This window comes from Eleutherodactylus coqui, chromosome 6, assembly GCF_035609145.1.
Source record: "Eleutherodactylus coqui strain aEleCoq1 chromosome 6, aEleCoq1.hap1, whole genome shotgun sequence".
NCBI lineage: Eukaryota > Metazoa > Chordata > Amphibia > Anura > Eleutherodactylidae > Eleutherodactylus > Eleutherodactylus coqui.
Window position 1 is genome coordinate 94,621,902 of NC_089842.1, and position 14,248 is coordinate 94,636,149.

Here is a 14,248-nt window from a genome sequence, read left to right on the forward strand (position 1 = left end):
TGTCCTTTGTTTTTAAGGAACACTGAAGCTGGCCAAAGAAATCAGACATGATGGTGACTGTCCAATGTTCCCCTGGTGTTTTCTATCAGGTTAATGGTCCTACAGATTGCATATTTTTGTGCAAGAGGACTTGTGCAAAAGTTTGCAACTTTCCTACTGCAGAATTCTGGCGCAAACCCTTTACAAATGTCCCTTAATGTTCTTTCAAGAAAGCTGCCCTGGTCATCAGCTGATTGCTGCCATTCTAGCTCCTGGAGATCAGCTGTGGAGAGCTGTGTCTATGAAAAATGTAGTGGTATTGCAATGGGTGACCATGGAATATATGGATAGACTAAGGGTATATGGAGAGGGGTTGTTTTCAACCCCCTTAGGTGCCCTGACCTAGCATTCAGCAGTTCCACCTCTACCATGCTGTATGAGAATCCATTCTCTGGTGGACCAATGTAATAGTTTCCCACCCTGTAATGGCAGTGAAATAGTATTATCTCCCTAATGGGCTAGTGTAAAGGGTGTACATGTGAACTATCTCTTCCAAAGGGTATTACATTTTACCTCCACCTTCGGAGTCGTGATAATTGGGATCCAAGCCTTTATCCAACAACCTGGCCACTTTCTCAGCTGAGCCATGTTGTACATATTCCAGGAATTTTTTCAGACCAGCCTGCAACAGAAAAGATAATAAGTGATATAAGACAGTTCAGTACAATGTAGGGTTTTTATGACAGCATAGACATGTAGTCCATTGACCAGAGGCATAGCTAGGTTTCCATTTATCCGGGGCAAAGATTCAAAATGCCATCCATTTGAAGCTTAAGCCTGAGTTCACATGTAATGGTAGTATGCCATGCAGCAATTAATGTGAAAACAATGCAAAACCCCCAATAAAGGCATAATTTTTTTCTGTAGGGACTTAGCAAGATCTGTGTGATTTTCAAGCATAAATGTTTCCATAGCCTTTAAATTACATTTGTGGGATAATTAATAATATCAGAAACCTTAGAAATGACTATCAATCTTGCCTGTTTGTGAATTATTACAGGTCAGAGACTTAGCATGTCACTATACAGTATAATCTCAGGTGTGAGAACCCTCGCTGAAGGAATTTCAGGATGGGTAGAAGGGGTCCTCAAACCACTGGTGAGAAACACAACCAGCTACTTGCAAGACACCACAGACCTATTGAACAAACTATCAACCATTGGTCCTCTCCCTGATAGTGCCATCCTGGCCACCAGGGATGTGGAATCCTTATACTCCAACATCCCACATGAGGATTAACTGACCACCTGCCAGGCACACCTTGAGGCCAATGGGGTTGCCTCTGAATCCATGTTACAACTCACAAGATTCATCCTCACACACAATTATTTGTACTTTGGCAAAGAGATATTCCTACAACTCACCGGAACCGCCATGGTCAGTAAAAAGGAACCGCAATATGTTAACCTTTTCGTGGCAAAACTGGAGAGTGACTTTCTGGCCTCCTACTCCAGCAAACCACTGGCCTACTTCTGCTACATTGATGACATTATAATCATCTGGATCAACTCCAAACAAGAACTAATAAAATTATATGAGAGATTCAATGCATTCCACCCACCATAAACTTGACATTAAGATACTCATATACGGAAATAAACTTTTTGGACACCACCATAAAAATTTCAAACAACTCAATACAGACATCCCTATACTGGAAACCGATTGATCAGCCCACATACCTCAGATGGGACAGCTTCCACCCTAAACACATCAAAAAAGTCCATCGTTTACAGCCAGGCCATCAGATACAACTGGATCTGTTCCAACCCAATGGACAAAGAGGAACATTTATACCATTTTAAAAATACATTTTTGAATTAGGGCTACCATCCCACCTCAATTGATGACCAAATCACCAGAGCCACCAGGATACCCAGGAATCAACTACTCCCATACACAGAGAAGGAAGGAAACAATCGTGTACCTCTAGTAGTGACCTACAATCCACAGCTGAAGGTACTAAGGAAAACCGCAAAGAAACTCCATCGTACCCTACACAAAGATGAGAATCTGAAAATCATATTCCCGGACCCTCCACTTCTGTGTTACAGGCAACCTCCAAATTTGAGGAACTTTATAATCAGGAGTGCATTGCCCTCTAATACACAAAAAGTAACTTATCCCTGTAAGGTAAGGAGCTGCAAGACCTGCTCACATGTACTAATTGCGGACAGGATACAAATCCCCAGCACACAACAGCACTATAAGATCCCTGGGACATTCACATGTTCCACGTCTGATGTTGTGTACCTGATCCTGTGCAGTAAATGTCCTGTTGGTGACCTTTATATTGAAGAAACAGGACAAAAACTTTAAGCGAGGATGAGATCTCATCGCCATACGATTAAACAGAGGAAGACAGAATTACTTGTGGCTGAGCATTTCTCTAGTCATGGACACAATATAGAAGATATGAAAGTTATGATATTGAAAGGCAATTTCAAGACACAAAGCCATAGAAGAATTTGGGAATATAAATTCATAACAACTTTTGACACTTTTAACCCCTTGAGTGGCACGCCCGGAAAATTTTCCGGGAGGAGCTCCACTGCTCATAGCGATATAGCCCGGAAGATTTCTGGGCTATGTATCACTATGGGAGCTCCAGAGCACAATGCCACAAGCTGTGACAATGTGCTCTGCCTGCACAGACCCACAGAGAACAAAGCAAGGGCTTTGAAAAACCAGCAGAAGATATTGCCGATATGCCGGCAATCTCCTGCTTTTTTTACAGGTTGCCATAGAGACCATCGGCTTGTCAGAAGCAAGCCGATGGTCTTTGTGGCAGGGAAAGCTTGGTGCTTGGCTGTCAGAGGACAGCTAGGTACCTGCTCTTACAGCAGAGATCAGAGAGAACCTCCGATCTCTGCTGTGTTAACCCTTTACATGCGGCAGTCTATGTGACTGCAGCATGTAAAGGGCTGTCACTGCAGCATGTAAAGGGCTGTCACCATCGGACCCCCGGAATATGATCAGGGGGTCCTGATGGGTCCCTGTGGAATTCCCCTAAAGGGACAAAAAAATAAAAATAAAAAATAAAAATAAAAAAATAAAAAAAAGGGTAAAAAATTATAAAAAAAATAATAAAAACACTTGTCTCCCTTTACTTTGTAAAAAATCAAAAATACAATCACACATGTGGTATCCATGCGTCGTAATGACCCAGAGAAGGAAGTTAATACATTATTTAACCCCTTAATGACATGGCCCCTTTTTTTCTTTTTTCCCCATTTCTTTTTTTCCTCCCCCCTGTTTAAAAAAATCACAACTTGTCCCGCAAAAAACAAGCCCTCATATGGCCGTGTCAATGGAAAAATGAAAAAGTTATGGCTCTTGAGATGCAACTGCAAAATTAGTTGAAATTCAATGATTAGACCATTTGAAAAAACCTGCCCTGGTGGGCACGACAGGGTGGTAGGAAACCCGCCACTCAAGGGGTTAATAGAGGGTTAAATTATTCACAAGGATTAGTTCGTGACAGGAAAGTATGAGAAATCTATAGCACAGATAACACTGCTGGCCTGGTGAAACCCTCCATCCCCAACACTAATTCAGGTACCATAAAACCTTCACTCTCTTATCAGTGACTTCTTAAAGATGTTTGTTATTCTGTGGTAGGATTCACTAATTCAAGGACCATAAAACCTTCACTCCCTTATCAGTAACTATTATTTTAAGTGCAAATTATTCACATCCATGTATGTGCCTTGTCATAAGTATATGTGTATAAATATGCATTTGTCTTCGGGTCCATTTCATTATGCCTTGATGAAGGACTGAGAGCAAAAGTCCAAAAGTTCGCATTAACATCATGTATCTTTGTTAGCCATTAAAAGGTATCATATCTACAAGATTATGTGGTTTCTCTTACTAGGAACAATCACATTCTACAGTATAATGTGATTGTTCTCAGTAAGAGTAACTACGTAATCTTGTAGATATGATACATTTTAATGGCTAACAAAAACACATGATGCTAAAGCAAATTTTTTAACCTACTTCGGGTCCTCCCTCAAGCTTATGGAGTAGATCTGAAGAAACATGCATTTATACATACCTATGAACAGGCACAGACCTGGTATGATTAATTTGCACTTAAATCAATGCCATAACAGGGTGAAAAAGCACAGACATGGAGTGATTCATTTGCACTTAAAATAATACCAGTACAAGATGGGTAGAGGAGTAAATACGTAAATAGGGTGCTGATAAAGGATGTGAAAGTTTTATGGTTTTATTTGTGTTTAGGGGGTCACCAGCAAGTTATCTCCGCTATAGATTTTCATGTTCTCCAGTGGTGTAGGTAGCCCCCTCCAATAGTCATTCCGTTCTGGAGAGTGTCAAAGGTAGTAATACATTTGAACTCCCAAATTCTCATGTGACGTAGAGAATTGAAATTGCCTTTTAATATGGTAACTTACATATGACAAAAGACAGTATACAAATCCTAACATACAGCAGGACTACAATATCCCCGGGACATTCACATGTTCCACGTATGATGTTGTATACCTGATGCTTTGCAGTAAATGTCCTATTTAGTTATCCTGTTAAGTGTCTTTATGTTGGGGAAACAGGACAAAACGTAAAGTAAGGCTGAGGTGTCCCCTCCACACAAATAAGACAGGAACAGAATTACCTGTGGCTGAACATTTCTTAAGTCACGGACACAACATGGAACACATTAAAGGTACCATATTAAGAGGCAATTTCAAATCTCTACATCACAGAAGAATTTGGGAATACAAATGTATTACTACCTTTGACACTGTCAAGACCGGAATTAATATCGGAGGGGGCTATCTACACCAGTGAAGAATATGAAAATTCTGTAGCAGAGATAACACGCTGATGACCCCCTAACACAAATTTAGGGACCATAAAACTTTCACATTCCTTATCAATGGACTATTTACGTATTTACTCCTCTACCCATCTTGTACTGGTATTATTTGAAGTGCCAATTAATCACACCATGTCTGTGCCTTTTTTATATGCCTTTTCAGATCTATTCCACATGCCTGAGGAAGAACCTTGCGTAGGTTGGAAAGCTCGCTATAACATCATGTATTTTTGTTAGCCATTAAAAGGTATCCTATCTACAAGATTACTTGGTTTCTCTTGCTGAGAACAATCACATTTTGCTCTGCTGGCTAACACGGTACCAAACGTTTTTTTGTTTTACTATACAGCATCACACTATACAGTGTAGACTAATCTCACTGAGCCAACTATGTGACAAAATTGTGACATTTTTTATGACATCACAGTTAAGTCAAAGGACTGCTACCATCTAGAATGAGCTGTTTCCGCGCTCTGACATTATAATTGTCTTATAGACTAAGCCACTATATCAACCCTGTGAATGTCTTGTACCTGCATTATATCACAGTCTTGTAACAGACAAAGACACTATATTGACCCTGTGAATACACTGATGTTTTCTCTGTGACATCCAGATACATTCACATAGTATTCTATCACAGATTGCACGGTGCTTTCTTTAGAACATCATAAGCTTGTCAAGCATCTTTGAGCAGGTTGAATTCAGTTTGTTATCTCCACTATAAAAGTGACAGGTCTCTGGGGAACCCATATCTAGTATTCTCACAAGTGCAACATATATATCTCCTGGAAGATCAAACTTGACTCCAACCTATTAAACCAATATGGCATTGCAGAATACAATGCTGTGAATTGGTCTGTAGCGAACTTTGTATACAAAAGTCAGTGCCGTTATTCACACTTGGACTTTTGTATACTAGTTCATATTTTTTTTAATAATGACCCGCAGATCCTTGAATCATCTGTAATTGGAAGCAGCATGTCTGTAGGCCAGGTGTACAGTCTGCTAATAGACCTGTGTAGCATAATGCTGGCACAAGGCATTTACTCTGCTCTGACAATCTGCATCTCACTTATTGTTTCACCATTAAGAAGAAATACATCTGTGTGGCTGTAAAGCAGCCCTTAACTGTCCCATCACATAAATCATTGATATTTTATTATCTCTGTAGCCGCCGACACCTTGATAAATGATCTTCACTATTTTCCACTAAACAACTTGGTTTGGTAATTTATCTGTGTTTTGCACTATATAAGCTCAGAAATAAATGGCTCCGGTGCCAGAGAGATTCTCAAGATGTCATCTTTTAATTCAAGGTATGGAAAATAATTGAAGTAATTGCAGTAACTGAAGAACATATGCTAATACAGTTTACCAAAGTGACTACAATATGTGTTCATGCTATGTTATTATTGTTAGTCGTTTAGTCAATCACAACCCTTGGAGACCCTAAAGGCTCCTTCCCTCCATGTTTTTCGGTTTTGCACTGTTGCTTTCAGTTGTGTGATATCCACGCCAGTATCAGCTCTGACAGTATCGGCCATCATATTCTTTGGTGGCCGGGTTGTCTTCTGCCACTGATCTGTCCAAGCATTATAGATTTTTCTAGTGACTCTGCTCGCCGGGCCATCTTGCCCTCCAGTGATATACCAGGTCTTATAAGATTCAGGACTTCTCTGTTACTCTCACCGTCCTGGGTATACGCAGCAGCTTTCGCCAGCACCACAGGTCCAACGCATCGATCCTCCTTCTATCAGCTTTTCTCGCAGTCCAGCTTTCACATCCATCCATGACTATGGGGTAAACAATGGTTTGCACTATCCTGTGTTTAGTTGCTATACCAATATCCCTGCTTTTCCTGATTTTGTCCATGTTTAGCATTGCATTTCACCCCAATGCTATCCTATGATTTATCTTTGGCGTAGATTCTCGAGCCTGGTCAATTTTCGAAGCAACGAAGAGGAAGTCTTGCATGCATCCTATGGCTTTATTGTCAATTTCGATTTGAATTTGTCCATTTTTTTGCAGTCAGCATAATTTTCCGCTATGTAATATACAGTATTACCCAAGCTTCATGAAAAATTCATAGCACCAGGTCTATGCTCCCACCTCACTCTCTACTCTCTGTGGCTGATCTGTAGCAACCTAGGAGTGAGAATCTAGAAAAATCTCGTAATTTTCAAAAAAAAAAGAAGCATGGTACTTTATTACAGTGTTCTAAGGCAGGGGTCCCCAACCACCGGTCCGCATAGCAGAACCGGGCCATTGGGGGTTTTATTGCCAGTCTGCGGCGTAGCCGCAGACCACACTAAACACTGACAGTGTGCTCTGTGGCGGCTCAGAGCACACTGTGTGGGCTAGTCTCAGTAGATGCTTCTCCCGGCAGAGAATATTATGCGGGGCATGCCATCTTTCAGCGTTAGGGGGCCGGTACTGTTGTATTATGTCGCCACCAGAAGTTAGGGGCGGTGACCATAATACAACAGTCTTGACATTTGTAGACGCCCCCAGGTTCTGATTAGCTGGGGGCTCTGCCATGCTATGCCCCCATATGACAAAAGCCCCGCCGCTGCCCCACTCCCACCCCGCCCTGCCTGGCCATGAAAACATACTCTTGCTTGAAGCCAGTCCTTGGTGCAAAAAAGGTTGGGGGCCACTGTTCTAAGGGACATCTGTATATGAAGACTATCACGAAGAGCTCTGACAATGCATGGCACTTGAAAGTGTAGCATAAAAAATAATGTACATGCAGGGGTCTATATTTTCATAAATTCCACATTGTGTGGCCTCCTTTTAGAACTTTAACCAAAATGAAATGAATATAGGGTGCTTATTATTTAGTGTAAACTACTTACTTTAGTGTGGAGCTTCGCCAATTGCTTTTCATCAAGATTAGTCTGTTTGTAAACTCTTGTCTTGTAGCGGAACTAAGAGAAATATCAATTATTAACAGATGAGACTGCCGCCATGAATACACATTGTTTTATGGCCTGTATATACATTGTACAATATTAGGATAGTTATAGGAGTTGTGATGAAGGTCCCATCCCCACTGATGCAGAACATAGTACCGGGCACCAGGGAGACTCAACTGTACATTGCAATGAATTGAGTTATGAAAATTGTTAAGCCAATGAGAAGCTATTAGAAGCATTTTAGTAATAATAATAATTGTTATAATGGAAACGTTTTGTGACCAAACCACCACCACTACCTGGCCGTTCTGCTGCTATACTTCCTACAGCTGTCCTTAGTAGTACAAGCAAATATCTGAAAAAATCTCATATGAAAATTGCCTATTTGTAGTCAAAGAGGCGGAGACACTCAGGAGACAAGTCAACCTGGTCATACCTTAATCCTGCCCAATCAGACTTAAATGACATTCCTGGAAAACAAAGTCACAAAGACCTTTAGGCTACCTTCACACAGGACATCAAAGCTGCGAAGATTCTGCAGAAGGCTAGACATTACAAGTAGAGATGAGCGAGCATACTCGCTAAGGGCAATTGCTCGAGCGAGCATTGCCCTTAGTGAGTACCTGCCCGCTCGAGAGAAAAGGTTTGGCTGCCAGCGCGGGGGGAAACGGTGAGTTGCGGCAGTCAGCAGGGGGGAGCGGGGGGGGGGAGAGAGGGAGAGAGAGAGATCTCCCCTCCGTTCCTCCCCGCTCTCCCCCGCAGCTCCCTGCCCGCCGACGGCACCCAAACCTTTTCACTCGAGCGGGCTGGTACTCGCTAAGGGCAATGCTCGCTCGCGCAATTGCCCTTAGTGAGTATGCTCACTCATCACTAATTACAAGCTTTGGGGAATTTGCTGCGGTTTTTGTTGTGTCTTTTGTATTTGCATTTGTGTTTTTCTGTGCGGATTTTCCACTGCGGAATATGTTGCCTATTTATAATATGGTAGCGGTAGTTCCTGCACTGAGGTCACACATTGATTTTAAACATCAACAAACCCAAACTTATAAGTAGAATCAATGCGTTTCCACAGAGGAAATGCTTCAAAATCTGCAACAAAAGTGTATTTGCGGATTTTGGTGTGATTTTTATGTTCTCCATTGATCTCTATGGAAAAAATCTGCTGTTTTTCTGCACAGTTTCCGCACCATGAATAGACTTGCTGTGGATTAGCAAACCGCAGTGTCTTTCAAATTTCCAGCATTCATGCAGCAAAAAAAAAAATCCGGGATGTGGGAGGTAGATTTGTAAAATCCCATTTACTTGACTTGTACTGTAAACGCAACAGCATTTCCGCAAGTGGACATTTCACAGCAGGCCCTGCATGTGTGAAAGCAGCCTTAGAAAGTAGAGGAGTAGAACACTCAGGTATTGATGAAGTTTTTGTGCATAACCAGTTTCTAACTGGTTCTACTATCTCAACTAGTAATAAGACAATAGCCAGCAACATTTTATCCATTACTGATCATTAACGAGAGAACGCTAGGAAAGTGTCTAATCCATTTAGAAGAGAAACATCACACCAATTACATTTTCCACCAGATGAAATACCGTATTCTATAATCAGTACAATCCTTAACTCAAATTATTACAACTTTTCATCTTTCCTCATGATGAACGTTCTTTACTTGCTCTTAAAAGCAACGCTTCAATGTCAAACAAACGATTGTGATACTTGCCTCCAAATATGGGACCCCTTTCTCAAAGGACTGTGGATATTCCCGAAGGAGACGCTCCTCATCCAAGAACTTGGCATCTCTTCCATTGGTTGCTGGTTGGAAGAGGCCATAGTTGAGGACATCCTTCAGGCTCTCATTCAAGGTGCACAGTATCTGCTGCTTTGCAACCCAGATAGTAGCATCTGGATTAAATCGGAGGCATTTCTGGGGAAAAATAAATAAATATAAATTCCAAGCTAAAATAATGACACGTTATAAGGCCTATCTTGTAAAGAAACATAGGGGTTTGAGAAAAATTGGGATGCAATATGACTCTCCTCCTGTCTAGTGTCACCTTTAGGTAACTACCCATGTGAATCAATGTCCAATGCCTTATAGAGCACTAAAGCATGACTTGGGTTGTAGGCCGAGCCAGAGACCGCAATGAATAATTGAGAATCACTACATTATCTTCACTTCTTCAAAGTTAATGCCTGGCCAAGAAGCATCAGTAAGAAGGGATGCTTATTAATTTACCACAGTATGTGTCTGTTCTCGGACAAAGACACATGGTTCGAGCCAAGGGCGAATTGGGAACTCAAGGTGGCTCTAAGTTATAGGTGAGCCCAAAGCAGCAGCAAGTGGGGTGAACACAAGTAGGCAGGGGTCGGCAAACCACCAGCCATAGCCACAAAGATGGTAGGAGGAGAGAAGCACAGAATGTATATATTAATGCTTAATGCTCCAGGAGATACATTTATGTCATGGAGGTTTAGGGTTTGTATGGAGGGGGATCAGGGGTCCCGCTCCATACAATGCAGATGCCAGTTGTTTCTTACAGCTGACACCCGCCAACAACAGCTCTAGTCACCACCACTGCTGACCACAGCTGCTAAATAGAGATGAGCGAACGTACTCGTTTAGGGCAATTTCGCAATCGAGCATCGCTTTTTTCGAGTAACTGACTACTCAGGCCAAAAGATTCGGGGGGCGCCGGGAGGGGCAGGGGGCGGTGTGGTGGAGCAGGGGGTAGCAGTGGGGAACAGGGGGGAGCTCTCTTTCCCCCCACCCCCACTCCCCTCTGCAATCCCCCCCACTCACCCCCGGCAACCCCCGAATCTTTTCACCCGAGTAGGCGGGTACTCGAAAAAAGCGATGCTCGATTGCGAAATTGCCCTAAACGAGTACGCTCGCTCATTTCTACTGCTAAACCTTTAAATGCCTCAGTCAATTCTGACAGCGGAGTACTGTTCAGTTGCCATGATAGCTGGGGGCCTTCTGAAAGCCCTCAGGGCTGCCATTGCAGACTGCCTGCTATATACCCCAGATCCCACCTCAATAGTTCCTCTCGTAGCCCCAGTTCTCACCTCAGCAATAGTGTCTATTATAATCTATAGTAATAAATCCCTTTATATATATATATATATATATATATATATATATATATACTCAACTGTGTCCTGCTCTCGGCCTCTGCAGTCCATGGCTGAACTGTTCACCAGCTGAACTTCCAAGTAGAGCGATCATGTGATCACTGAGGCCAGTTCTTGGCTGCAATGATCATGTATGCCTGTCACATGATCATTCTACCCGGAATTCAACAGGGTAACAGTGCAGGCAAGGTGCGGACTGCAGAGGCCAGGAGCAGGTAAAGCGAAACAGGTGGGTATAATGTTTTTTTTATTTTATTTTGGGCATTTATTTTTACTAGAGATGAGTGAACTTACTCGTTTAGGGCATTTTTGCAATCGAGCACCGCTTTTTCCGAGTAACCGACTACTCGGGCGAAAAGATTCGGGGGGCGCTAGGGGTGAGCGGGGGGATGCAGAGGGGAGTGGGGGGGGGGGAGAGAGAGAGCTCCCCCCTGTTCCCCACTGCTAACCCCCGCTCCACCACGCCGCCCCCCCGGCACCACCCGAATCTTTTTGTCCGAGTAGTCAGTTACTCGGAAAAAGCGGTGCTCGAGTGCAAAAACGCCCTAAACGAGTAAGTTCGCTCATCTCTATTTTTTACCCCTCCACCAACCCAAGGACCCAATCTGCCCACCTGGACTTTTTCCTGTTGGGTTCAATTACCACTCTGCCCCTGGTTAGGCTATACTGTACAGTACACTGGTATATAAATATTAAGGCTTTCATCTTTTCAAAATCCATAATGAGTGCATCACAGTCTGTTGCGATCCATTTTTGACTTGCAATGAGGTCATCAGGTTTCTGACATCTGTTTTTACTGGATAGAATAGCACAGCATGAGATACAAATCTGGATGGAAAAAATAAATGAAAGCTAATGGAAAAGAATGAATGTCTGAACAAGCTCTAATGTGGCTCCTCTTCATCCTTTACCCCCTGACTTAGTATGGTATGTGCAGAAAATGCAAAGTTGATGCCTAAATGAGCAATGCAATAGTAACCATTAACCTCTCCCCACAGCAGCCCTTTTTCATTTTCATTTTCCCTTCCTCACTTTTAAAACATCATAACTTTACTTTCTGGTGCTGTAGCTACCAGAGTGCTTCTTTTTGCAGAACGCGTTGTATTTTTCAATGGTACCATTTATTGTACCATATAATGTATTGGAAAGCTTTAAAATGTTTTTTAAGGGAAGTGAAATTGAGAAAGATGCAATTTCAACATTTTTTGTGGGGTGGCGGAGGGTTACAGTGTTCAAGGTGGTAAAAATGACATGCAAAATTACTTTGGTGGGTAAGCACGATTACAGCAATACCAATTTTATATAGTTTTTTATTAATATCGCACTACTTAAAAAATAATATACCTTATTAAAAAATTGCTTTCTGTCACCATCTTTTCACCCCATAACCATTTTATTATTCACCGATGGAGCTGTGTGAGGGCTCATTGTTTTGAGGGGAAACCTGTAGTTTTTATTGGGGTACATACAACTTCTAAATTGCTTTTTTCTAAAATTCCTTCACAGTAAGGTGACCAAAATAAAAACAATTCTGGCATTGCCATCTTTTTCTGATGGGATATTTTATTTTTTGATGTACCGAATGAGAAAATATTTTTTTTACACTTGTAATATTTTTTAAATTTAACAATAATTAAAAAACATTACTAATCTTATTTTTACTTTATTTCAGTCCAGATGAAGGACTTGAATTAGAAATTATCTGATTGCATGTACAATATACTGCAATACTTCAGCATTGCAGTATATCCAAAATTTACAGGCATTCTATTAAGCCATGCCACAGGCAAGGATTAATTGGAAGACATCCATGAGAGGCCTACAGCCCTTTACAGGGCCCAAGGGTTTTATGACAACGGATTGGCAACCCACAATCTTGTTGCGAGGGGAAGAGTGTTCAGGAGACAGAGAGAGTCTCCTCGCTGCCAGGCTATTTAAATGTCTTTGTCAGTATAGATAGCCCGGATCATAGGTAACTCTAATCCTGAACATTGCAACTGGATGTCAGTGGTCACCCTCTGCATTTAGAGACAGCTTAACTTCCAAGCCCCCTTTATACACTGACACCCTGTATCCAGCATATATGTATGGCAGATTATGATAAAGTGTTAAAAGAGTTGTCCCACAAAAGCAAGAATTCCCTATCCAGAAGACAGGGAATACAGTAACTTGCTGATCAATGGGGGTACAACTGCTGGGACTCCCACAGATCCATAGAATGTGGCCCAGTGCAGTCTTATGTGCAGGCAGTGGCAGTCACTCATGCGAACCTGTGCTCTAGTCATTTCAGTTGGACTCGTAGAATATAGCCAAGTTCAAGTGTTGAACTATCACTGGCAGTCCCATTAAAGTGAATGGAGAGGCGGTGTCCATGTGTGACTACTACTGCTTTCATGCAGTATGAGCTGGAGGTCTATGCTAAGGATCAATGCTGGTCCCAGCAGTTGAACACCTACCCACCAGCAAGTTACACCCTATTTGAGGACACAGAATAATTTGGTTTTAATGGTTACCACATCTGTACAATTTACCACTACTCCTTTTTGATACCTCTGTAGTTTTTGAAACTTCCATGCCCCTAACCTATTGGCTAGATCCTTCCCGCTGACCAGATGCTTTACCAAGCTTTATCTTAGTCAATAAGCTAAGCATAGGACTCCTCATATTACACTAAACATACATTAGATTATTTCATTATATATTTCCTGCAAGTTGTCAGTGGGCTTTATCCAATATCTCAGAGTGGAGCGGAACCAATAGCTGAACTCAAGCTTGAGCCTAATGGTGCATACAATAATATTGACATCTATTAGCTTTTACAGCAACTAGCTTTATATTCCAGATCATTGTATCATATAATTTATTCATTTCTGCCTCCCAGTTTCAGAGCTGTAAAGTCACCTGGATATCCCAGCATACACCGGGCTATAGAGCCCCTCTCCCGGTCATCTGGTTTCCTGCAATATTCCTCAGTCAGCTGTCAAAAAATTAAAAAAATACTAACCTCACCTCTCTTTCATTCTTCCCAGCTGCTTTAGGCACAGTCACCGCTACAGACAGGCTAGGGAGAAGTAAGGTAAAGGAGGTCTGACGTCAGCAGGTCAACTGACATTTCCATGGCTCTCTAGCAGAGGTGGGTTCTGAGTTTTTCCAGAGCTCTGTAGCAGAGGCAGCCAGTGAAAGCAGGTCTGAAGGCACAGGGAGGAATTCTGGGGCTGGCAGAGATGTTGAAAAGTGCATGGAGGCAGTGTGAGCTTCTGGGATGCTCCGGTTGTTTCTGGTGAGGTGAAAAGCATATGGCAAAGGGCTGTCGGA

At 42.1% G+C, this 14,248-nt stretch overlaps 1 protein-coding gene across 1 annotated transcript in view; it reads right to left on the reverse strand.

Annotated features, from left to right (window-relative positions):
- The window catches only part of SHANK1 (SH3 and multiple ankyrin repeat domains 1), a 252,112-nt gene that overhangs the window by 212,198 nt on the left and 25,666 nt on the right, over positions 1 to 14,248 (reverse strand). Inside the window, exons 2-4 of the mRNA XM_066572363.1 lie at positions 9,522 to 9,725; positions 7,744 to 7,815; positions 553 to 661 (exon numbers count right to left, since the gene is read on the reverse strand). Coding sequence (XP_066428460.1) covers positions 553 to 661; positions 7,744 to 7,815; positions 9,522 to 9,725 — 385 coding nt within the window. The remainder of the gene's footprint in view (positions 1 to 552; positions 662 to 7,743; positions 7,816 to 9,521; positions 9,726 to 14,248) is intronic.